Source organism: Capra hircus, chromosome 6 (assembly GCF_001704415.2).
Source record: "Capra hircus breed San Clemente chromosome 6, ASM170441v1, whole genome shotgun sequence".
Taxonomy (NCBI): Eukaryota; Metazoa; Chordata; class Mammalia; order Artiodactyla; family Bovidae; genus Capra; species Capra hircus.
In genome coordinates this window covers 85,587,401-85,614,977 of record NC_030813.1, presented here as the reverse complement: position 1 = coordinate 85,614,977, position 27,577 = coordinate 85,587,401, and the positions used below count along the sequence as shown (strand labels likewise).

Below are 27,577 nucleotides of genomic sequence, written 5' to 3'. Positions count from 1 at the left end.
ATGGCAAGTGAAGCTATACATGGTCCTCAATGTTTGGACTCCTATTCACCAAACTCATGTAACTGTGTGCCAGAGTCGAGCTCTAGCAGCCAGGGATTCAACCTGAAGGTGTGGGGGGTGTCGGCAAGAAAGTGAGGCAGCCTCTCATTTTTCTTGGACTGCCTGTTTATTTCAAGCTTATGATTCCCTTTTATACTTTATTCAAAAGCATTAGGTCAGAGGTTTGAAATTTTTAGTTCCCATTGACCCAGATTTGTTTATCTCCAAAAATCATTGTTGCCCCTCAAAAGGAGTTCCTTCCTCAGTGATTCTTCTTATCTACTTTTTCTCATTTGTCCTTAAATGTCTGGGCTGCATACCACATTCCTCAGTTTAATTCTTATCTTTCTAAGTCCTATTTGCCCCTACTATCCTAAGCTCACTATTTCTTAGAAAGGGCTTCTAGCTAATAATATCTCTAACGTCCCTAATTTCTATAAGCTATAGTAGAATATTGTAACATTACAGCAATCCTTAAATCTTTAGCTTCTAACTATTTTAATTATTCCTAAGCCCTAAATTCAGCAAACTCCTTTGCCATAAACACTTTTCTCACAAATGGGCTTCAGATAGCAATCCCTCCCATGGCCTCAAGCTGTGGCCTGTGTGCTCACCTTGGAACACTTTTTTGTAAAAGTTCTTGAACAAATGTCAGTGATTAACTTTATGAATTATTCTTTCAGCACAGCTGCAGAAGGCTTTATGCCTTCTCATGCTCCTCTCAAAAACAATAAGCACCTTAATATTCTCTACAGTTAACTCAGCTGAGGAAAGGAAAAAACAAGTCAGAATCACAAAGCCTAACTTCTTCATTCCAGGTCCGGATCTGTGCCTATGGAACAAAGTGAGAGGATTTAGGGCCGTGCCTCTATTTTGTCAGTAATGCCTAACGTGGCTCCTAACAACTATGCCCTAACTGAGTGTCAGGAGGATCACATCTGCTGGAGATCTAATTAAACACTGAATTCCTGATATGGCACCATAGTTTGAGTAGATCAACTGGATACTTGGCACCTACTTTCTAAGTGGATCTCTTTCACAGTGGCTATTTACCCTGATAGGAATAGTCACATATACTGGGAATGATTTTATTTTATTATCTGCATGAACTCAGCAAAATGGTTACATGCCATTAACCTGACATTTTTAGCAATTTTAGCTATTCATAAGACTGGGATATATAAAAGTGATATGAGCCACTGGTTTTCCAATCTCATTAATTGAGTATATTATCCATTTCCCTTTTAATGTTATTTGACCCCATATCAAATATTAGCTGATGTTATATTTGACACTTGTTTAAATTCTCATTTCTGTTCCATTGGCGTATGTGCATAATTTATGCCAGTGTCATACTGTTTTATTATTATTGCATTGTGACATAATTTGAAGAAGAAGTATAATGCCTCCAGTTTCGTTCTTCTTTCTCAGAATTGCTTCAACAATTCAGGGTGTTCTGTGGCCTATACAAATATTCAGATTATTTTCTATTTGTTTAAACATGCTTTGTAATTAGTATATTAATTGCATTGAAAAAAGTCACCTTTGATTAGATGGACATTTTGACAATATTAATTCTACTCATCCATGAATATATAGATACACACACACACACATATATATATATATATATATCATTGTAACTTTTTATGTTTCTTCTATTTATTTCAAAGAAAGTCTATAGTGTTCAGAACTTTCACTACCTTGTTAAATTTATTTCCAAGTACTTTATTGCTTTTGTTTTGATTTTGAATAGGGTTGTTTCCTTTCATCATTTTTAAGATGTTTTGCTGTTGGTGTATAGAAATGCAACTTAGTTTTGTATGGTGATTTTTACCCTAAAAATACTCTGAATCCATTAATTGCTTCTAACAGTTTTTGGTGGAATCTTTGAATTTCTTATATATGAGATCATATCATCTGAAAAGGAAGAAAATTGTATTTCTTCCTTTCCGATTTGGATATCTTTTATTTCTTTCCCTTGCCTGATTGTTCTGGCTAGGACATCTATTTTTCTATTGAGTAGCACACATGCATTATTCCTGATGGAATTTTAGAGGAAAACTTCCAGCCTTCCTTCATTTTGTATGATGCTAGCTATAGGCTTGTGATGCTCAGTCACTTCAGTTGTATATGATTCTTTGCAACCCCATGGACTATAGCTCCCCAGGTACCTCTCTCCATGGGTTTTTTCCCAAGCAAGGATGCTGGAGTGGGTTCTATGCCCTCCTCCAGGGGATCTTCCTAAAAACCTAGGGATCAAAACTGCATCTCTGTGTTTCCTGCACTGCAGAGGGAGTTTACCACTGAGCTGTAAGAGAAGCCCAGGTTGGTCATAGATGGACTTTATTATGTAAATCATGTTGTTTTTATATCCAGTTTGTTAAGCATTTTTATCATGAAGAGTTGTTATGTTTTCCAAATTTGTTCACATATATTAAGATGAGCCTTTAATTTTGTTTTTCATTCTCTTAATGACGAGTACCGCATTATTGATTTATGTATCTTGACCCATCCTTGAAACCCATAGACAAATTCTGTTTGATCGTGGAGTATGATCCAATTTTTGTGCTGTTGAATTTGATTTGCTAATTTTACATCTTCATTCATCAAAGATCCTGGTCTGTAATTTTGTACTCAGATTTTGTTTGTCTGACAATATGTTGACCTCTCTTTTATTTCTGAAGAACATCATTTTCACATAAAATTATTAGGGATAGTGCTTCTTCTTTAAGAACTTTGAATGTATGAACCAACTCTGTTTTGGCCTGGACTTCTAAAAAAATCAGTAATATCCCTGTGCATGCATGCTATATAACTTCAGTCATGTCCGAATCTGTATGACCCTATGGACCATAGCCCTCAAGACTCCTCTGTCCATGTGATTCTCCAGGAAAGTATACTGGAAAGAGTTGTTATGCCCTCCCTCAAGGGATCTTTTTGACCTAGGGATCAAACCCATGTCTCTTAAGTGTTCTACACTGACAGGAGTGTTCTTTGCCACTGGTGCCACCTGGGAAGCCTGAATATCCCTATAGGGTTTCCTTTGTATGAAAAGAGGTGTTTTATTTCTTCACAGTTCTTTCATAATTTTATCTTTGGATAATTACTGAATTATATTTTCATTATTAGCCAATTATTTTTAAGATGATACTATTATCATCACATACTTTTATTGATTATTCACTTGAAGAAAGTTAACTTTTTAAGCAGAAAAGTTATAGATGAAGTTATTGCCCTAAATATCACTGAATCCATTTTTACACTAGATCATGGCTTCCACGAGTAAAAATCCAAGCCCCTCCCCTCCAAAAAAAAGGAATTCTACATTATAAGAAATATCTTCAAACAGAAAGTAAAGGAAATAGAAGCAGATACCCTTCGAATGAAGGATAAAATTATCAAGATATCTTTATGACATACCTTTTCCACTGTGAGATATCTTTTCACAACATAATGTGAATCAGATCTAGAATCTGAACTTTAATTCATATTTACAGCTATAGTAGAAAGATACATTTATCTCTTTTTCATAAAGATATATGTCATTTAGTGAAAAGAGCACTTTATTTAACATCAAAATATTTATTTGAAAGTGTCTCTGCCTTAACACCTCTTAAAGTGGGCATATTCTTTCCTTATGGCAGTAAGTGATGTTCTCTTTTCTATGTGGAATATCTAGTATAATTATCACTAAAAGAAATACTAGAGATATTTATACACTTTTGATCAAATGAACATTTAAATAAAGCCAGAGAAAAAGATCCCAAACATCCAGTCTTAATTAAATATGCATACCTGATGATGAATTTTCTTAACATTATTTAAAAGTTATTATGGGTTTATATTTAACTTTAAGCCCTTTCTTTTGATATTCTCTGAAAGAAACTTACAAACTCTTCTTCTGAGTTTTTTTCTCTTATTTTTTATTAACTTTAATCAACATTTTTCCAATCAATAACACCTACATTTCATTTTAGTCTTTATTGCAAAGTACACAATTCAAAGTTCAGCCCAACCTACTATAAACTTGGGAGAATTAAGGAAGAGATCTTTGAATTGTGAGTTTCACACACTTGGCTTAAGCCCAAATTTAGTTTGAGCAAGAGTTAGTCACGAAGACTGTGAAAGACTTCTGTGTCCTTTTCATGCTGATTCTATGTCTCTTTGACCCTGGAGAGTTTCCCTCCTAGCTCAGTGGGTAAAGAATCCACCTGCAATGCAGGAGACCCCGGTTCAATTCCTGGCTTAGGAAGATCTTCTGGAGCAGGGAAAAGCTATGCACTCCAGTATTCTTGGGCTTCTTTTGTGGCTCAGCTCATAAAGAATCTGCCTGCAATGCGGGAGACCTGGGTTTGATCCCTGAGTTGGGAAGATCCCCTGGAGAAGGGAAAGGCTACCCACTGTAGTATTCTGGCTTGGAGAATTCCATGGACTGTATATTCCATGGGGTTGCAAAGAATCAGACATGACTGAGTGACTTTCACTTTTCACTTTGACCCTGGAAGGATGAGGAAAGTACTGGAAGGCCTGAGAATTTTAGTTGATTGGATTAAAAGTTATTCTGGAAGAACTCCACCTTCCTAGACACAAGATACCCTTTCTTGTACCTTCACCAAGCCTTCTGATGGATCATACCAAGATTCCTTTTAATGTAGAGATTATCCAATGGCCAGTAAGTAAACAAACTCTCATGGAAGGGCTCAATACTGATCTCTATACAGTTTCTTTTGAACTGCCCAAACTGTCACTGTGGGACTTGAAAAAAATGCAAGTAAACCGGAAAAAAACTAATGAATACTTTATTAGCAAAAGCCAAAAGAGTATGTGATAGTGCTATTACAAATAGGAGTTACCTAGCACGCTACAGGCAGCTAAGTTTGATATCTGTATTGCTGATCCTTTAAATTTTTGTGGAGAGTTGGTGGCTGAGCTCCTCAACATTCCCTTTATATAAATCTTTTCGGAAAAAAAAAATTTTTTTTTCGGGTTTCCTTTGGGAATATCATTGAGCAATTGTGTCCTGGACTTCTATGCCATTTTCATATGTTCCTGTCAGTGCATCAAGACTGACAGACAACATAACTTTTGTACAGAGACTGGTTAATTGTTTATTGTATACAATGAGTGATATGACTTATTCATATTATGTATTTCTACAATGGAATGAGTATTACAGCAAGGTTTTAGGCAAAAGAAATTTACATGTAAGAATGATTCTTATTTCATATGTATAGTGTAAATATTTATCTGATTGTATGAAAATTTAGAAAAGATTTTTAAGTGAAATCTCACATGGTCCTGTTGCTAAATTGTTTTGAGTGAAGAAAATACTTTTTCTTTTTTTTTTTTTAACTTTCTTTTCTTTTTATTCTTTTTTTCTTTTTCTTTTTGTGTTTGTTTTATATGATTGAGTACTGAACACATATCAGAGAAGGAATATTCTCTCTATTTATGAGTAAAACCTGCTTGATGCTGCTAAGTTAAAAAAAAAAAATTCTGAAAAAACCCGAATCTTACAGTGTGCTTATTTTCTATAACCTTGGTTTACTTCTTTTTTGTTTATGTCTCCTTTTTTACAGCCTGCTTTCTTTCTGATTAATCTATTTCTCAGGCTTTTTTTTGCATCCTATCTAGACTTGGTTGGCTGGTTGTAGGGCTTGACATGTGGTGAGCATGAAACTAAAAAATAAATATATCTTGTTTTCATCTGTTCTTGTCTTAGAAAAGGGAAAACAAAATTATGATTTTTCTGTAAAGGACTATGTTTATAAACTTTTAATCTAATTGCATTTTTCCTTATTCCTCCTGCTCCTGCTTAGTTGCTCAGTTGTGTCTGACTCTTTGCGAACCCATGGACTGTAGCCTGCCAGGCTCCTCTGCCCATGGGATTCTCCAGGCAAGAATAATGGAGTGGGTTGCAATGCCCTCCTCCAGGGGATCTTACCAACCCAGGGACTGAACCCAGGCCTCCCACATTGTAGGCAGACTCTTTACTGTCTGAGCCACCAGGGAAGCCCCTTTTTCTTGTTGGTGGTGTTCTATTCATAATTGCATTAGCAGTCCACTAGAGAGCTGTAACCCTGAGCACATTTTTTTTCCTCTATTTTAGCACATCTGTTTACTCTTTTGTTTTCCCTTTTGCATAATTGATCTTTTATATATAATTGTGTTAGGAATGATTTTGCCTAAAATATCTTTGAGAAAGCAGTTCCCTGCTTATACTCAGTTTGATGTTTTAAAGATATATTTAACATAACACATTGCATTAGTTTCAGGTGTCAGTGAAAAATTAATCAATAGTCATTATACAAAATAGATTGAAAATCTTAATCAAGTCAAATTTAGGATTATAACCCAGAAGATAGTCTTTCAGAAAGCACTGAAGAAATTTCTCTGCCCATTAGAAGTCAGAAACATATTTGTATAGGTTTTTGATATAAAGGGTTATACATCAGAGTAATATTGACAGATTCCATAGGCCAACAAGGCAAGTGGTGTGTCATTGTGACCCTTTACGTGATTAAGGAAGGAGTATTATCTTCCGAGGCGTTAATTTTCTGGCAGCAGGAAGAAGTTTTTTGTTTTGTTTTTTTGGTGAGTAGGCATTTCTGAGACTTCTAAGGGGATTTAGTTAATGTATAATGCAGATAAATTGAAGGAGGGGATGGAGTATTATCACAAATGACAGAGGAAATTTTGTATTAAATTTTCCTTGTCCTGCCTTAAAATCATTTTCCTTTATCACAGATATATGATATAATGATTTTATATGTGTCCTATTGTGAAATGAAGGCTTCCCAGCTGGCTCAGTGATAAAGACTTAGCCTGCAATGCAAAAGACATGGGTTCAGTCCCTGGGTTGGGAAAGTAAGGAAATGACAACCCACTCCAGTATTCTTGCCTGGGAAATCCCATGGACAGAGGAGACTGACAGGCTACAGTCCAAGGGGTCACAAAAGAGTTGGACACAACTTAGTGGCTAAACAACAACACTCACTTCAGTGTGCTTGCCTGGAGAATCACACGGACAGGGGAGCCTGGCAGGCTATAGTCCATGGGTCGTACAGAGTTGGACTTGACTGAAGTGGCTTAGGATGCAAACAACAACACTGTGAAATGAACACCACAAGAACTCTAGTTAACACTCATCATTGCACAAAGTTACTTACAATCAACACATTTTTTGCCAATGAAAAGTAAGTTTATTCCTGTAGCATAAAAATCTTGGAAAACATTTTCTGCATCCCGCTGGTTGTGGAAGCATTTTTCCTGCAAAAAGTCATGGAGATCCCTGAAGAAGTGATAGTCAGTTGGCAAGAATGAATATGGCAAATGAGGCAAAACCTTGTAGCCCAATTGGTTCAACTTTTAAAGCATTGGTTGTGCAACTTGTGGTTAGGCATTGTTGTGAAGAAAAATTAGGCCCTTTCTGTTGACCAATGCTGGCCTCTCATTGATTTTCTGAGCATACTTCTCAGATATAATGGTTTCACCAAGATTCAGAAAGCTGTAGTGGATCAGTTGTGCAACAGACCACCAAACAAAGACCAGGGCTCATTTTTGGTGCAAGTTTGGCTTTGGAAACTGACTTGGAGCTTCTTCTCAGCCACTGAACTGGTCATTGCTAGTTATTGTATAAAATTCACTTTTTGTTGCACATCACAATTTAATACAGAAATGGTTCTTTTTTGCTCCATAGAAGAGAAGAAGATGACATTTTAAAATGATGATTTTTTTTTTTTTTTTTGACTTGCAGTCAGGTCATGAGGCACCCACTTATTGAGCTTTTTAACCTTTCCAGTTTGCTTCAAATGCAGAACAACTGTGGAATGGTCGATGCAGAGTTCTTAGGCAACTTCTTGTGTAGTTGTAAGACGATCAGCTTCCTGGTCCTTTCTATTGGTCATTATCAACTTCTGAAGGTCAGTTACTGTGCTGCTCATCTTCAAGGCTCCAGCCTCCTTTGCAAAACTTCTTGAACCTCCTCTACACTGTACGTTCATTAGTAGTTCCTGGGCTAAATGCAGTATTGATGTTGTGAGTTGTCAGCACTGCTTTATGAGCCATTTTGAACTCAAATAAGAAAATCACTAGAATTTGCTTTTTGTCTAACATAATTTCCATAGTCTAAAACATACATAAAATAAATAGCAAGTAATAATTCATTAGCACAAAATAATGTAAGAAATACATATTAAAATGATGTATATCATAACCACATTTAAGAATGTATTCCAATATCAAATGTCAAAGGTCAACAATGCAAGACTGAAATTATTTTCCCACCAACCTAATATCTCACTGTGGTTTTAATTTGCATTTCCCTGAATAGCAATGATGAGCATCTTTTTATGTACTTGTTAGCCACTTGAATATCTTCTTTGGAAAAAAATTCTATATTCAGATCCTTTGCTAATTTTATAAAATTGACTTTTGGTACTGAATTGTATTCGAGTTCTTTAGAGATTTTGAATCATAACCCTGAATCATATATATGGTTTACAAATATTATCTCTCATCTATGAGTTGCCTTCTCAGTTTGCAGATCATTTCTTTTTCTATGCATAGTCCTTTTTGTCTGAATTAATCCCGCCTGTTTATTTTTAATTTTATTGTTTATGCTTATGGTGTTAATTTAAAAAAATCATTGCCAGGATCTGTATTAAGAAAATTTCTACCTTATTTTCTTCTAGGAAATTTATGGTTTCAAGTCATACATCAAAGTCTTTAATCCATTCCTAGTTAATTTTTGTAGTGGAATAAGATTGGGGTCTATTTTTATTCTTTTGCATGAGAATATTCATTTCTTCAGGAAGAATTATTTAAAAGACTATCTTTTTTCCATTGAGTATTTTTGGCTCCATTGTGAAATATTCGTTGACCATATATATATACATGAGTTTATTTCTGGGATTCTGATTGTGTTCTGTTGGTTCATGTGTCTGTTTTTATACCTGTACCATATGACCTTGATTAGTATAGTTTTATACCATTACTTGAAACAAGAAAGTGTGATGCCTGTGGGTTATTCTTTTTTCTCAGGATTGCTTAGTCTATTGGGGTCTTTTTCAATTTCATATGAATTTCAACATTGTTTTATTTATTGATATTTTTGACAAAAGGATCTCTAATAATATATCATTACCAAAAAACAACAACAACCTATTTCTTAAAAATTAAACTATCAGCACCTGATAGTTGCAGCATCTTGTTTTATAGCCATTTCCCCTTTCCATTTTTTTGAGTATCTGTTCTAAATTTCCTGTAAGGAATTATTTCTTCAAAGACTCACAAACAACATGAAAGCTTTTAATGAAGTATGCTGCCAAGAAATAGGAAATAAGTTCAAAAGGCATATGACCTAATCAAGGTTGACTTGTTGCATTGAGACAGTTTCCTGAAATTTTGTAACAGAAATAGGTGCTGTTTCTCTAGTCTTTACCCTAAAAAATGTAGGGGAAAACTGCTGCATATATTGCTCACTCATGTTTAGAGTCCACGATACAAGAGGCAAAACTGAAAACAGATAACTTAAAATCTCATCCTAGTGACATTTTCTGAGTCATGGACCAACCAGTGACTGACCTATACCTGGATCTAAGTTGTTTACTTCTGGTTCCAGCAGTTTGGTACTCAGTTTTGGAACCTCTTTTATAGTGAAGTATTAATAATGAGATAAGATTCTGATTCTCTCCTAGCTCTTTCTATTCTCCCCTAAAATATTCTTTGAGAAATATATCATTAATGTGAGAAAGAAGAATACAGTCTTGTAAAACAGAAGAAAAACATTTATTTTACTTTCTTAAATTAAAAAATACTATTAGATATAGATTGTCATTCAGGATCAGTTTAGAATCTTCATTATATAATGTATTCCAAGTATATCTTTAAAATTTAAAGATATAAATTATAATTTATATAATTATTAAAATATGTACCAATATGTTCTTATAATTGAGGAAGAAACAAGTAAGAGAACATCTGGTTCAAAAAATATTTTGAGGAACTATAAACACCTTGGGGAAAAAAGAGTGCAAAGATAATATTATTAGGGTATACACAAAAATAGTTGATGTCTAATAGGGCAATAAATCATAATTTAAGGGATGATTTTTTTTTACCAGACAGAAATATGCAAGTTAACATTTAACTTCACAGTGTCTAAACACAAAAATCTGCATGAAATCAATAATAAATACAAAATAAAACATAGGTGCACTTTTCTATAAATGTAAAATATCTTTCAATCATTCATTCTTCAACAAATGCCCTAGCATAGTATCAAAAGTGGTATGTACTTTTGGAAATGGGGAAATGCGTTTCCAAATTTGAAATATTTTTCTCACAATTTCTTTATCCAGATCAATTATATCAATAATTGATATAGTTTTTAGTTTTCCTACTATATTGTCTTCATTTCAATAAGATGTTTGAAGCACAGTGGATTACTAAGGAGAATCCCAGGGACAGAGGAGCCTGCTGGGCTGCCGTCTATGGGGTCGCACAGAGTCGGACACGACTGATGCGACTTAGCAGTAGCAGCAGCAGAGATTTAACAACAACCAAAAAGTATCTTGATATGAAATAAAGCAAATCAATGACATGATCCCACAATTCTACTCATAGGTCTATAACCAAGAAAAATGAACCCATTTTCCCACACAAAACACATACATGAATGCTCATAGCTGCCCTATTCTTAGTAGCCAAATAAGAAAACAACCCAAATCTTTATCAACTGATGAGTGGATGAAAAAAAATGTACATTATCCTTGAAAAAATAGTATTCAGGAACAAAAAGTAATGAAATATTGATACATTTGGCCACACTATGAACCTTGAAAATGTTACGCTAAGTGAAAGTGGCACAAAAGATCACATAGTGTATGCTTTCGTTTATATTAAGTGAAACAAGGTTTTTCTGAAATAGGAAAAGAGAGAGAGAAAGTAGAATAGTGGTTGTCAGGGGCTGAGAAGAGGAAGAAATGGGGAATGGCCATGAATGGATACAGGATTTCTTTGGGGAGTAATAAAATTTTCTAAAATGTAATGACGGTGATGGTTTCACGGTGTTATAAACATACAAAAAGCTATATAGATGTTTAGATAAAAGGAATAATTACATGATGTTTAAATTCTATCCTAATAAAACCTTCATAGGCTTAAGGGCATGGGAATAAATCATTTCACAGAGAGAATAAATTATACCCTTGGCTGACACCAGTAAGGCTCCAAAATGCAATATATACTGAGTCTGAAATAGGGTTTTGATTTTTGGCGTTACCAGAATCAAACCACTAAACTACAGAGTTTTGCTTGTGATCTCTTATGTATACAGATTTTCTTGACAGATCAAAATCCTCACATTTCCTAATTAAAACTTTAGCACACTTGGAACACCAAGGAAAATATTCAAAAAGCCTTATGGTGAGAAACCAGAGAGCTACGGTTTCCTCCTCTCAGTGATACAGAATGCATATTTCAAAAAGACACCAACTCTGAGTAAGGTTCCCTACACCACAGTAGTTATACAGAATTCAGAAATGAAGCTCAGGCTGCAAACTAAGGAAAGTGATTTAATTCAGAGTCACCTACTTGCATTCTTATTCTGTAAATATTCACTTGCTTTCCACTTTGTTTGGAAGGGAACTCTTTTGTACTGTTAGCAAATATGTTAAAAGAGCAAATATTTAGCCGCCAGATTATGATGCAATACTCTATTTTCACAAAAGGGGACAAAGCCGTAGGAAACAGAAACTTTCATTTTGTATAAAATGAAAGAATTACTTTAAAATTTTTATTGTAAGATTTCCTCTCTGGATAGGATGTAATTAGTTGTGGCAGCACATTTCCAAACACCAGGAAAGAAAGAAAGAAAAAAAAAGTCAATTACAAAAGTCATTATTAAAGCTATCAAAGGCTTTTGGAGTGAAGAGGATAAGATAAAATGGAATTCCAGAAGAGAATGAGCTTCTACCATAGAGGGCTGAGGATCACTGGCTGAGTTTCTTGTTCATTGCTAGAAGCAAGTACTGATTCTGAGCATGGAGTGGGGCTCGGGTTTAGCTCAAACAGAGAGAAAGCAGCAGGCTTTTGGTTTGTTCCATGCTCAAATCAGCGTTTGTTTCTTCATAATCTCAGTGTTGTGTACTCTTGGTGGGAGAAGAACTATTGATTTTTCATGGGTTGCCTAAGACTAATATAGGTTCTTTAAAGACTTTACTCAGAAAATTTGATGGCAATACATGTATCAGATTGTTTTCCCTTTATCATCTTTCATTTTGTTCAGGAAAACCTACCACATTATGTAAGATTATGGGAAAAAGCTGAAATGTTGGTTTGAACAGAATTTTGAATTTCCATACCCTTACTTAACCTAACATTGAACTTGTTGGAGGACTGCAATACAAGTCTGCAAAGCCCCTGCCTAAGGTAATTAACCATGCTTCTTTTTACTTCTCTGAGTACTTACTTCCTGGAATGATTTCCAGTTTATTTAGCATTTAACACTCAAACTGAAAACCTGAGCACAGGAATTAATGGGAATTATCCACCTTAGATTGTTATGCTACCAGAAGTATTTAATTCATTATTGTGGTAATCATTTGTAATGCTCAACAAATATGCCAGATATTTGACAACAATAATGCCCCTAGTCCTTGAGCTTAGTACAATTGTGCAAAACTCTCTGACCAATGAAAATGAACTGAAGTGGCATGTATCAGTTCCAGGTCCAACACATAACTGTTAGGTCCAGATACTCCAGGGGCTTCCCCGGTGGCTCAGCAGTAAAGAATCTGCCAACAATGCAGGAGCTACAGGAGACTTGGGTTCGATTCCTGGGTTGGGAAGATCTCCTGGAGGAGGGTATGGCAACTCACTCCAGTTGTTCTTGCCTAGAGAATCCCATGGCAGGCTACAGTCCAAAGGGTCGCAAAGAATCTGACACAACTGAAACGACTTAGCTCGCTAGATACTCCAGAGTTCTCTTTTCCTTTGTGATGTCAACAGGATGTGTCCCAATGTTGCTACTCTGTCGACTTGTTATTGTTCAGTTGCTGAGTCCTGTCAGTCTCTTTGCAACCCTGTGGAATGTACCATGTCAAGCTCCTCAAACTATTTCCCAGGGTATTCTTGAATTGCTGTCCATTGAGTTGATGATGCTACTTACCAATTCATCCTCTTACAGCCCCTGTTCCTTCGATCTTTCCAGGCATCAGGCTCTTTTCCAATGAATCAGCTCTTTCCATCAGGTGGCCAAAGTATTGGAGCTTCAGCTTCAGCATCACTCCTTCCAATGAACTTTCAGGACTGATTACCTTTAGGATTGATTGTTTTGATGTCCTTGCAGTCCAAGAGACTCTCAAGTCTTCTCCAACATGACAGTCTAAAAGCATCAATGCTTCAGTGCTCATTCTTATTTGAGGTTCCCTCACAGCTCAGTTGGTAAAGAATCTGCCTGCAATGCAGGAGACCCGGGTTTGATTCCTGGGTCAGGAAGTCCCATGGAGAAGGAAATGGCAACCCACTCTGGTATTCTTGCCTGGAGAATCCCATGGACAGGCTACAGTCCATGGGGTCGCAAGAATTGGACATGACTTAGTGACTAAACTATCCTTCTTTATGGTCCAACTCTTATATTCATATATATCTAGTGGAAAAACCATAGCTTTGAGTATAAGGACCTTTGTCAGCAAAGTGATGGCTTTGGTTTTTAATATGCTATCTAGGTTTATCATAGTTTTCCTTCCAGTGAGCACACATCTTTTAATTTCTTGGCTGCAGTCACCATCCTCAGGGATTTTTGGAGCCCAGGAAAATAGTCTGTCACTGCTTCTATTTTTTCCCCCCTTTTATTTGCCATGAAGTGTTGGGCCTGGATGCCATGATCTTAGTTGTTTGAATGTTGAGTTTCAAACTACCTTTTCCAGTCTGCTTGGTCACCCTCATCAAGAGGCTCTTTAGTTCATCTTCACTTTCTTTCAGTAGAGTGGCTCCTATTGTTGTTCAGTCACTAAGTCGTGTTTGATTCTTTGCAACCTCATAGACTGCAGCATGCCAAGCTCCTCTGTCCTCCACTATCTCCCAGAGTTTCCTCAGATTCATGTCCATTGAGTCAGTAATGCTATTTAACCAACTCATTCTTTGCTTCCCTTTCTCCTTTAGTTTCCAACCTTTCCCAGCATCAGAGTCTTTTCCAGTGAGTTGGCTCTACCCATCAGGCGCTAAAGTATCAGGGCTTCATCTTCATATCTGAGATTGTTGGTATTTCTCCCAACAATCTTGATTCTGGTTTGTTATTCATTCAGGCTGGCATTTCACATAATGTACTCGGTATAGAAATTAAATAGACAGGTGACAATAAGCAGCCTTGTCATGTGCCTTTCCCAATTTGGAACCAGTCAGTTCCATAACTGTTTCTAACTGTTGCTTCTTGACCCTCATACAGGTTTCTCAGGAGATAGATAAAGTGGTCTGTTATTCCCATTTCTTTAAGAATTTTCCACATTTTGTTGTCATCCACACAGTTAAAGGTTTTAACATAGTCAATCAAGCTGGAGTAGACGTTTTTCAGGAACTCCCTGGCTGTCTCTAGGATCCAAGGAATGTTGGCAATTTGATCTCTGGTTCCTCTGCCTCTTCAAAAGCCAACTGGTACATCTGGAGGTTCTCAGTTCACTTATTGCTGAAGCCTAGCTTGAAGGACTTTGAGCATAACCTTGCTAGCATGAATGAATACAATTGTAAGCTCTGTAGTAATTATATGGCTACTTTGTTTCTAACCGTGTTTGTGGTAGCTCACACAAAGAGAAAAGTATAAATAATGTAGACTCAATTGAAACTTAGACAACAGAAAAAATGTAAATACTTCAAGAGTATGCCATTATACTGACTGTGACTAAACTGAAAAATGAAAGAAAGATAATCTTATTAACATCCACAGTCTAACAAAGTACAGCATCAGAACTATTTAACTTAAAGCAGAAATCAAAAGTTCTTCATTCAGAGCATTGTGGAGAGAGTGTCAGAATGGAATAATGTTTACTGAATATACTCATTGGCTCTACAAAAAACAAGCTTAATTTAGAAATTTACCTCTGCCAATTACTGCTCTGTAGCCTTGGACAAATTACTCAACTTTTCTGAGATAGTTTTCTCATCTGCAAATATATACATATCTGTGAAGATTATAATATATCTAACTTAAATGATAGCATATTCAAAAGCAGAGACATTACTTTCCAACAAAGGTCTGTCTAGTCAAGGTTATGGTTTTTCTAGTGGTCATGTATAGATGTGAGAGTTGGACTGTGAAGAAGGCTGAGCGCTGAAGAATTGATGCGTTTGAACTTTGGTGTTGGAGAAGACTCTTGAGAGTCCCTTGCTCTGCAAGGAGATCCAACCAGTCCATTCTAAAAGAGATCAGCCCTGGGATTTCTTTGGAAGGAATGATGCTAAAGCTGAAACTCCAGTACTTTTATGGCCACCTCATGTGAAGAGTTGACTCATTGCAAAAGACTCTGATGCTGGGAGGGATTGAGGGCAGGAGGAGAAGGGGATGACTGAGGCTGAGATGGCTGGATGGCATCACTGACTTGATGGACGCAAGTCTGAGTGAACTCCAGGAGTTGGTGATGGACAGGGAGGCCTGGTGTGCTGCAATTCAAGGGGTCACAAAGAGTCAGACACGACTGAATGACTAACCTGAACTGAATTTTCCTAAAAACCAATGATTTCAGGTCATATTTTATACTCCTAAACGGTTATTCTAATAATTCAGACACATTGTGAAAAGTGTGTGACTCATTCTTATAACATAAACTTTCATATTTCATGGGCTAGTTTCTAGGAGTTACAAGAGTTTGATGTTTACTCTTGGGTCAGTGGTCCAAAACCTCACAGAAAAAAGTCTAATATGATTGCATCAACCCTTGCCCAGATTCCACAAAATAATCTTATTTTCTGAGGGGCAGTTATTTTAACATCCATGAAGCTCTCCTTAAAACTGAGCTTAAAATGTAGGAAAAGTTTTTGGCATTGTCCCTGGTGGCTCAGGTGGTAAAGAATCTGCCTACAAAGTGGGATACCTGGATTCAATCCCTGGAGGAGGGCATGACAACCTACTCAGGTATTCTTGCCTGGAGAATTCCCATGAACAGAGGAGCCTGGTGGGCTATAGTCCATGAGGTCACAAAGAGTCAGAAACCATTGAAAGACTAAGCACATACATACAATGTCAATTTAACTAAACTATAAAAAAAAAAGTATTAAATGTTAAAACAGGATATTTAATTTGTATCCTAATTTAAACTTGGCATTACAAATAAGAAGCATATTGCAGAGGTTTCTTTAAATAATGAATGAAACTTGTTATTGACTATTGTTAATCAGTAAGCTTTGTGCCTAGGTTTTAAGGCTTCTGTGTAATTTAACATTGTTTTGCTGTTCCTATTTGTTTTTTCAAATGTGAGACCTATACACAAGTTACAACTGTCATCATGGATAATTAAGGAATAGATATTTTAAAATATAATTTTGGTTCACAGAATACCTTGGGACTGTATTCCCTTTTAAATAATGAATTTGAACCAGGCCCTGTTTGAGCCTGAAACTGACAATATAGACTACTAGAATATGCCTAAATAGCTCTACTTGTTTATAAACAATTGAAAACTTTAATTATACAGTAAAGAGTTCTGCAGTTCACTCTACGATGTTCTGACAAATTAAAAGTCTTATTGATATCTTTTTATGTTATAACTAAGTGATGTTCTTAAACAACTGGGGACCTGTTTTCCCTTATCCTTACTTAAAATAAAGAATTACATGTAATTTTAAGCTATGAATGCTCATAATAATTATTCTATTCATAATTTAACTGAATACTGTTAAAAGAATTCTGTTCAGTTCCGTCCCTCAGTCGTGTCTGACTCTTTGCGACCCCATGAATCGCAGCACACCAGGCCTCCCTGTCCATCACCAACTCCCGGAGTTCACTCAGACTCACATCCATCGAGCTGGTGATGCCATCCAGCCATCTCATCCTCTGTCGTCCCCTTCTCCTCCTGCCTCCAATCCCTCCCAGCATCACAGTCTTTTGCAATGAGTCAACTCTTCACATGAGGTGGCCAAAGTACTGGAGTTTCAGCTTTAGCATCATTCCTTCCAAAGAAATCCCAGGGCCGATCTCCTTCAGAATGGACTGGTTGGATCTCCTTGCAGTGCAAGGGACTCTCAAGAGTCTTCTCCAACACCACAGTTCAAAAGCATCAATTCTTCGGCGCTCAGCCTTCTTCACAGTCCAACTCTCACATCCATACATGACCACAGGAAAAACCATAGCCTTGACTAGACAGACCTTAGAGAATTAAGTCCCACCAAACCAGGTGTACAAGAAATGTTAATGGGGCTTCTCTAAGTGAGAAAGAAAAGACCACATCTAGAATCATGAAAATTACAAAAGCAAACATCTCATGGTGAAGAGAAATATACCATAGTGCTAGTAAATCAGCCAGCATAAAGCTAGAAGGAAGGTTAAAAAACAAAAGTAGTACAATCATGTATACTTCGATAAGTAGTCAAGGGATACAGAAAACAGTAAGATTTAAAATGCAATTTCAAAAACACTTGAGTGTGGTAAGAAAGTAAAAACGCAAGATTCTTAAAATGCATTTGAACTTAAAAGATCATGAACTTAAAATAATCATATCTTTTACATATATACGTATATTTTTGCCAAGCAGAGTGAGGGAACTATACACAGTAACTATGTAATATTGTTATATATTGTAATTAGGTTTACTGTTGTGATCATTTTGAAATACATAGAGAACCCAAATCACTATGTTGTCTACCAGAAACATACTGCTGTGAAAGAAAGTGAAAGTGAAAGGCACTCAGTCGTGTTCAACTTTAGGCCAGAATACTAGAATGAGTAGCCTTTCCCTTTTCCAGGGGATCTTCTCAACCCAAGAGTGAACCCAGGTCTCTTGCATTGCAAGCAAATTCTTTACCAGCTGAGCCACAAGTGAAGCCCAAGAATAATGGAGTGGGTAGCCGATCCCTTCTTAGGGTATCTTCCAATCTTCCAGACCCAGGAATCGAACCAGGGTCTCCTGCATTGCAGGCAGATTCTTTACCAACTGAGCTATCATGCTTCAAAACAAGAAAGAATTAAACAAACTCAGAGAAAAATAGATCAGATTTTTGGCGCTCAGAGGCAGAAGACTGGGGAAGGGTCAACTGGAAGAAGGTGGCTAAAAGGTTCAAACTTCCAAACCAAATAAATACCAAAGATGCAATATACATCATAAATTTAATGAACACTGATGTATGTTATACACAGAAATTGTTGGGAGAGTGAGTTCTCATCTCAAGGGAAAAAAAAATTTATTTCTGCAAATTTGTACCTATATAACATGACAGATGGCGCTTCCCAGGTAGCTCAGCTAGTAAAGAATCTGCCTGCAATATGGGAGACATAAGAGATGTGGATTCGATCCCTGGGTCAGAAAGATCCTCTGGAGAAGGGAATGGCTCCCCTCCAGTATTCTTGCCTGGAGAATCCCATGCACAGAGGAGCCTGGAGGGTTATAGTTCATAGGGTTGCAAAGAATTGGACACAACTCAGCGACTTAGCATGCATGTATGTCAGCTATATATCAATACAACCAGAAGAGAAGAAAGGCTATTATAAAAATTGTACAACAAAATTAGACAAGCTAGAGGCTATGGGTAAATACCTTAAAAAACTCACCTTACTTAAGCTTTTTGCTTATTTATAATAATTTATTTGTATAGCAACTATTGAATTGCTTTGATCATCCATCTACATAATAGTGTTAGATCCCAGTATTATATTTATTATTACTAAATGTGTTTTTTCTATACTGGTAGAAATCAAACAAAATGGTTGCATCATAATTATGTAATTACATGTCTACCAACTCAAGAATCCTCAAATTAATTAACTTTTGAAAAATTTGTCCAGATTTAAAGGTTTCTTTCAATTTACAGTTATTACAAAATATTGGCTATACTCCCTGTGTTGAACAAGAGATCTTTGAGTCTGTCTTTTACACAACAGTTTGTGCCTCCCCTTCCCCCTACTCATATATCACTCCTACCCCCTATCTCGCTGACAATCACTAGTTCTCTGTATCTGTGAGTCTGAGTAAAAAGTCAATTATTTCAACAGATTTATGTCAAATTAAGAGATTGAATAAATAAGCAAAAGTCTCCCAAAAAGGAAAAATCCTGGAGAGATAATATAACTGGTAAATTCTATTAAACTATTAAAAAATTAAATAAACTAATCCTTTTCAAATCTTCAAAAAAATTTAAGAGAAACTTGTACTAAATAATTTCATGAGATCAGATTCACCCTGATACAAAAGCCTGATAAAGGTACAGATCTCCCTCTGGTACAGATTACCTTTTTATTCTTTATCTCCTAAATGAGAATTAACCTGATGATGACAGCCTAATGATTAAGATTTTTGCAAGCACTTGAAAATATGTCTATAAGGTCAATATTTAAAAACATTAATTGCTTACATAGGGCCTCAGTTTGCTTGTGTATTACTTGGAGTTATTGAACCAAATTAATTCTAGGTTAGTTGGCTTCCTCTGATAGGATATGAAAAACCTAAAAATCTTCTAATAGTGTAAAGACATTTGTCTTAACAGGTTCTGTGAAGATACACAGGAAAGAAATCAGAAATATTAGGAGCCAATACCTAGCTATATGAATGGATTCTACAGAATGATCTTCTCGGTAAGACCAAAGAAAAGAATATTAAATAGAACTGAATGAGGGATAATGTGAACAATTACTCAATAACAAATAAATTCAACAAATTTGCATTCAAAATAAGCAAAAAAAATTTTTTTTTGGTCTTTTTCACATTTCTTCTAGAGAAAAAAATATTCACGACACTTGCTAAGACTGTAAGGCACACTTTATTCAAGATCATTGTGATAAATATAGTTGCTACTACAGTAAGTCGAAGAGATTGGATTCAACTGAGTACAAAAGGGGAAAGTGGTCAAAGTGCAGAGTGGGGAGTCACCAGATAGAAAATTCCTGAGAGGAAACATCAGAAATATGGGTTATTCAGTTTCTCAGTCGTGTCTGACTCTTTGTGACCACATGGACGGCAGCATGCCAGGCTTCCTTGACCATGATGTCTTTCATCATCTCTTGGAGTTTGCTCAAAGTTTACTCCCTTCTCTGGTGGCTTATATGGTAAAGAATCTGCCTGTAATATAAGAGACCTGGGTTCAATCCTTGGGTTGGGAAGATCCCCTGGAGAAGGGAATGGAAACCCACTCCAGTTCTTGCCTGGAGAATTCCATGGACACAGGAGCTTGATGGGGCAATAGTCGAAGGGGTTGCAAAGAGTTGTACTGATTGACTGAACGACTGACACAGAGAAGGGGACTCTGGCAAAAGCCAACCTAACCAGATGCATGCTTAATGCAGGCCAGGGTGGAAGATGGTAAGAATGAATCAACAGCGAAAAAGGTGATCAAATATCAAGGTTGGAGAAGTCTAGCTAAACTGACTCAGTAGGATGTTTGCTAAAATTGAGTAATGCAGGGATTAACAATCAAGCTTCCAAATCAGGACCTGGTTGAGAAGAGAGTTCAGAAGAGCCTGACTAGACTTTGGTCAAGGACAGAATCTTTATCAAGCTTTAACATAAATATGAAATTTATAATTTTCCCATTTATGATGCAAACTCTCCCACTTCAGCATCACGGTAAAGGAAAATATGTTTAAATCAGGTTCTCATTAACTTTTGTACAGAATACTGCAGCACTCTTTGACTGTCTGTATCCATTCTCTCCCACCTCTCTGCACTCTCCCCACAGTAAGTATCTGGAAAAAAAAATGTGAAACACCATTTTATTATCTATCATATTATAAATGCTTCCAGATTCCTATGGGCTTCCCTGGTGACTCAGTTGGTAAAGGATCTACTTACAATGTGGGAGACTGGGTTCAGTCCCTGGGTGGGGAAGATTCCCTGAAGGAGGGCATGGCTACCCACTCCAGTATTCTGCCCTGGAGAATTCCATGCATTGTATAGTCCATGGGGTCACAGAGTTGGACATGACCTAGTGACCAGATTGCTATAAATTCAAATACAAAATCCTGTTTTCTTAAACATATATTTCATGAACTTTCACTAGTTGATCTTTCTAGCCTGTGATGCCAACATTCTCTCATTGAAACCCTGCATATCTCACCTTCAATTTCCCATTCACACAAGCATTTGTTTACTTAAATTCCTCCATTCCTGTTTATTAAAGTATCCTCACCCCAACAACCTGTCCAGTGGCAAGTACCCTCCACATTTAACTCTACACAAAACTTTCAGAGGTTAGTGGAATTACTTAACTGCTGGAATTACTAAATGATGCTTAGCCAATCAATTACTACCTTCTTTGGAGCTTATAGGAATTTATATATGGCCTCATGGCACAGAATTATATAGAAGATGTTACTTAATTGAATTAATGATTTATACGGGTGCCATGATTTTCTGTGTGTGAAGCTATTACCATTTACCATTTAAACACTTGTATATATATATTTCAGGCCATTCCAAAACCACAGCTTTTATCACTCACTGTGGAACCAATGGGATCTATGAAACTGTTTATCATAGGTCCCTATGGTGGAAATTCCCTTGTTGGGTAATCAGCTTGATAATGTTGCTTGAGTAAAAGCCAAAGGGACAACTGTTGAATTAGACTTGCATAGAATGATGAGTTCTGATCTGCTTAATGCTTTGAATGAAGTTATTAACAACCTTATGTGAGTATAGGATGCATGCTTTTCTGAGAAGCATCAGTATTTTAAAAGGAGTAATTCATTTCATTCAATTAAATTTAGTACTTTTACATAATCTCCAGGACATAGCTAAAATCAAAAGGAATTGTCTTGTATGTCTTAATTTCTATGAAAGTATTAGATTCCAACCTCAAAGAAATTTATTTAAAGAAACTAAGCTATTTTAAAAAAGACATATTTTTTTCATTGTTAATATTTATTTTTTAAAAGATATTACTACTGTAAAGAATTTAGGTAATATGACAAAAATATACAAAAATAAAAATGAAAAAAGTCACTTAACTCACCTCATGTAGTTATAACAAATTACCAGTATAGAAATATTAATTTAGATATTTTTGTGCTAGTTTATAAATAGAAAAGAAAAAAGAAATAATTATAAAAATGGAACCATGCTACTTAATAATTATTTAAAATATTCTATATTGACATATTTAAATTAAAGGAAGAGAAAGTTCTTGAAGTAAAATGGAGAGATACAAATGGAAACATAGAATAACCCGGCCTCACTACTCCCTAAGGTCAACAATTAGTCACTACCCATGAACAAAAACATCTTTGAGAGATCTAAAGTCCACTTATGATATTTCAGCAACACTGTGGAACAAAAACAAACAAACAAACCTGAGAACAGTCACACAGTTTGGAATGAAGAAGACAGCTTGCTCCTGGCTGCATCATCATATTCTCAAGCCAGCATTGCTTAGCTCCAAGAGAGAACTTCACAGCTAGAAAGAGTTCCTCTAGGAACCTAGCTGGGAAGAATGAGTTGAATGACCAGCTTTTAAAGCATTTTGGGGCACAGAAATGGAAAAAAAAAAAATCCTAAATATTTATGAAGTCTCAAAGAACTGAAATAGCCACAGGAATCCTGAGAAATAATAATGAAGCTGGAAGCATGCCACCTCTTGTTTTAAACTCTATTACAAAACTATAGACATTTTAAAAATATGGTATTATCATAAAAAACACATAGATGAGTGAATAGGATGATAAACCTTTACCTATAAAATTGAATAATATTTGACAAAAAAACCCCAAAACAATAGGAAAATGGTCATCTGTTCTATGAATAGTACTGAGGAAACTGGATAATCATATGGAGGAAAATGAAATTTGGACCCCTAGAGGTTAAAGCGTCTGCCTGCATTGCAGGAGACCTTGGTTCGATCCTTGGGTTGGGGAGATTCCCTGGAGAAGGAAATGACAACCCATTCCAGTATTCTTGCCTGGAGAATCCCATGGACAGAGGAGCCTGGTGGGCTACAGTCCATGGGGTCGCAAAGAGTCGGACACGACTGAGCGACTTCACTTTCACTTTCATTACATCACCAAGAGAACATTTCATGCAAAGATGGGCACAATAAAGGACAGAAATGGTATGGACCTAACAGAAGCAGAAGAGATTAAGAAGAGGTGGCAAGAATACATAGAAACAATACAAAAAAGATCTTCATGACCCAGATAACACAATGGTGTAATCACTCACCTAGAGATAGGCATTCTGGAATAAGAGGTCAAATGGGCCTCAGGAAACATTACTACGAACAAAATTAGTGGAGGTGAAAGAACTAAAAGATGATGCTGTGAAAGTGCTGTACTCAATATGCCAGCACATTTAGAAAACTCAGCAGTGGCCACAGGACTGGAAAAGGTCAGTTTTCATTCCAATCCCAAAGAAAGGCAATGCCAAAGAATGCTCAAACTACCACACAATTGCACTCAGCTCACACGCTAGTAAAGTAATGCTTAAAATTTTCAAAGCCCGATTTCAACAATACATGACCTGTGAACTTCCAAATGTTCAAGCTGGTTTTAGAAAAGGCAGAGGAACCAGAGATCAATTGCCAACTTCTGCTGGATTATCAGAAAAGCAAGAAAGTTCCAGAAAAACATCTATTTCTGCTTTATTGACTATGCCAAAGCCTTTGACTGTGTGGATCACAATAAACTCTGGAAAATTCTGAAAGAGATGGGAATACCAGACCACCTGACCTGCCCCTTGAGAAACCTGTATGCAGATCAGGAAGCAACAGTTAAAACTGGACATGGAATAACAGACTGGTTCCAAATAGAAAAGGAGTACATCAAGGCTGTATATTGTCACCCTGTGTATTTAACTTCTATGCAGAGTAAATCATGAGAAACACTGGGTTTTAAGAAGCTCAAGCTGGGATCAAAATTGCTGGAAGAAATATCAATAACCTCAGATATGCAGCGGAGAAGGCAATGGCAACCCACTCCAGTACTCTTGACTGGAAAATCCCACGGACGGAGGAGCCTGGTAGGCTGCAGTCCATGAGGTTGCAAAGAGTCAGACACAATTGAGAGACTTCACTTTCACTTTTCACTTTCCTGCATTGGAGAAGGAAATGGCAACCCACTCCAATGTTCTTGCCTGGAGAATCCCAGGGACGGGGGAGCCTGGTGGGCTGCTGTCTCTGGGGTTGCAGAGTCCAACATGACTGAAGTGACTTAGCAGCAGCAGCAGCAGCAGCAGCAGATATGCAGATGACACCATCCTTATGGCAGTAAGCAAAGAAGAACTAAAGAACCTCTTTCAGTCATGTCCCACTCTTTGTGACCCCATGGACTGTAGCCCACCTGGCTCCTCCATCCATGGGATTCTCCAGGCAAGAATACTGGAGTGGGTTGCCATTTCCTTCTCCGGCAATCTTCCTGACTGAGGGATCAAACCCAGGCCTCCCGTATTACAGGCAGAAGTTTTAACCTCTGAGTCACCAGGGAAGCAGATGATGAAAGTGATAGATGAGAGTGAAAAAGTCTGTTTAAAACTCGGCATTCAGAAAACTACAATCATGACATCTGGTCCCATCACTTCATGGTAAATAGATGGGGAAACAGTGGAAAAAGTAGCAGACTTTATTTTGGGGTGCTCCAAAATCACTGCAGGTGGTGATTGCAGCTGTGAAATTAAAAGACGCTTGCTCCCTGAAAGGAAAGTTATGACCAACCTAGATAGCGTATTAAAAAGCAGAGATATTACCTTGCCCACAAAGGTCCATATAGTCAAGGCTATAGTTTTTCCAGTAGTCATGTGTGGATGTCAGAGTTGGACTATAAGGAAAGCTGAGCCCTGGAAGTGATGCTTTTGAACTGTCGTGTCATAGAAGACTCCTGAGACTCCCTTGGACTGCAAGGAGATCCAACCAGTTCATCCAAAAGGAAATCAATTCTGTATGTTCATTGGATGGACTTATGTTGAAGGTGAAACTCCAATACTTTGGCCACCTGATGCGAAGAGCTGACTCATTTGAAAAGACCCTGATGCTGGGAAAGATTGAGGGCAACAGGAGAAGGGGATGACAGAGGATGAGATGGTTGGATGGGATCACCGAGTCTATGGACATGAGTTTGAGCAAGCTCTGGGAGATGGTGAAGAATGGTGAAGCTTGGTGTGCTGTAGTCCATGGGGTTGCAAAGAGTTGGACACGGCTGAGTGTCCAACAGTAGAGACTTGGCAGGCCAAGACAGTTGTTTGGTATATTCAAAGTTCTGAAAGACAAAATATGTGACTTTTTATTAGACAGTGAATTCCTTCTTAAATGAGAAGACATAATTAGTTCCCAGACAATCAAAATATGAGTGGGTACAAAATTATAGACAAATATCCGTGGCTCAGTGGATAAAGAATCTGCCATCAGTAAAAGAAATATTAGAGAGACCATTCTGTTCAATGAACATTCAAATCAAATCAGAGGAAAAGATCCAAAAAATCTAGTCTTAATTGAATAGTCATCAAATAATGATGAACTTTCTTAACATTATTTAGAAATTACTATGAATTGATGTCTAACTTCATGTCCCCTGTGTTTGATATCCATGAAAAGAAGTTTTGAAAATCTCATTCTGAAGTTTTTTGTTTGTTTTGTTTTTTCTGTAGCTATTTCTTCCTGACCCTGGGATTGAATCCAGGTCTCCTGCATTGAATGCAGATTCTCTACCATATGAATCACCAGAGAAGCTCATAAAAGAAGCTTTGAAACTCATTCTGAGGTGTTTCTCTTTTTCCCTTAATTATTTTATTGACATTATAGACTGTTTCTTTTTTTTTTTTCCCATCAAGGAAGTTTCATTTGGCTTTAATCTTTAATACAAAGTACATAAATCAAAGTTCAGTCCTACCTAGTATAAATTGATTGGGAGAGTCAAGGAAAGATGTTTGGATTTTGAGTTTCATACACTTGGTTCAAGCCCAGATTTAGTTTCAGAGAGTTGATTATGAAGACTGTGAAAGGCTTCTATGTCCTTTTCATGCTGCATCTATGGTTCTTTGACTCTGGAAGGACCGGAAAGATACTTGTGTGGCCCATGGATTTTAGTCACTGGATTAATTTAAAGGTTATTCTGGATGAACTCCACCGTGGTGGGCATGAGATAACTGTCCTCGTACCTTCAACAAGTTCTCTGCTTGATCATACCCAGATTCCCTTTAACGTGGAGATTCTTCAAATTCCAATAAGTAAAGAAAGTTTCATGGAAGAATTCAATGCTAATCTCTACACAGTTTCCTTTGAACTGCCGAAAGTTTCATGGTGGGAGAGGCAAGTACAACTGACAAAAATGTTAAAAATGTTTTTAGCAACAACCAGAAGCATTTGTGACAGTGTTGTCACAAACAAGGAGTTGCTCACCAGGCTTCAGGCAGCTAAGTTTGATATCTGTATTGCTGACCCTTTAAGCTTCTGTGGGGAATTAGTGGCTGAGCTTCTCAATATTCCATTTATATACTCCTTTCGATTTTCCTATGGAAATGTCTTTGAGAGATTGTGCGCTGGGCTTCCTATGCCTTCTTCATATGTTCCTGGCACCATATCAGGACTGACAGACAGCATGACTTTTACACAGAGGCTGGAGAACTGGTTATCGTATACAGTGAATGAGCTGATGTATTCATATTTTGTATTTCCAGAATGGGATGAATATTACAGCAAGGTTTTAGGTAAGAGATATTTGCATGTAATAATATTCTTATTTCATAGGGAAAATGTAAATGTTTATCTGACTGTATGGAAACTTAAAAAAGCTTTTCTTTGAGTGATACTCAAGCTCATGTTTACTTAACTGTTTTGAATAACAACAATAATAACAATTCTTTATCTTTCTGTATTCTTTTCTTAAACTTTTCCTTTTTTGTTTTTAGATTATTGAGTACTAAAAATTTATCAGAGAACAAATATTCTCTATATTTATCCATAAATCCTATTCAATGCTGCTAATTTTTTTTTTTTCAGGATATGTACAAAACCCAAATCTGACAGTTCCATAACCTTTAAGTTCTATAACCTTGGGCTACTTCTCTCTTGCTTACTTCTCCTTGTATGTGCTGGTTTCCTAGGTGGTGTTAGAAGTAAAGAACCTATCTGCCAATGCAGGAAACATAAGAGACAGGGGTTTGATGATTCCTGGGTCAGGAAGATCCCCTAGAATAGGGCACTATACCTTCCGTTTTCTTTCTGATTAATCTACTGTTTCTCAGGCCTTCTGTTTGCATCCTCTGAAGGCTTGGTTTGCTGATTCCCAGGCTTGTAACGTGATGAGTAAGAAACTGGAAAATAAATAAACATACATGGGTTTCATTTGCTCTTTGCCTTCCAAAAGAGAGAGAAACAAGAAATGTTTTTCTCTAACTAGACTTTTAAATGTATTTTA

The 27,577-nt window shown here is 36.7% G+C and overlaps 1 protein-coding gene and 1 pseudogene across 1 annotated transcript in view; both read left to right on the top strand.

The window, feature by feature from the left end:
* On the top strand, positions 1 to 25,944 carry LOC108633316 (annotated as a pseudogene).
* The window catches only part of LOC102183140 (UDP-glucuronosyltransferase 2A1), a 32,679-nt gene continuing 31,158 nt past the window's right edge, over positions 26,057 to 27,577 (top strand). Inside the window, exon 1 of the mRNA XM_005701541.3 lies at positions 26,057 to 26,867. Within this exon, the coding sequence (XP_005701598.2) occupies positions 26,147 to 26,867 (721 nt within the window). The 5' untranslated portion in view covers positions 26,057 to 26,146. The remainder of the gene's footprint in view (positions 26,868 to 27,577) is intronic.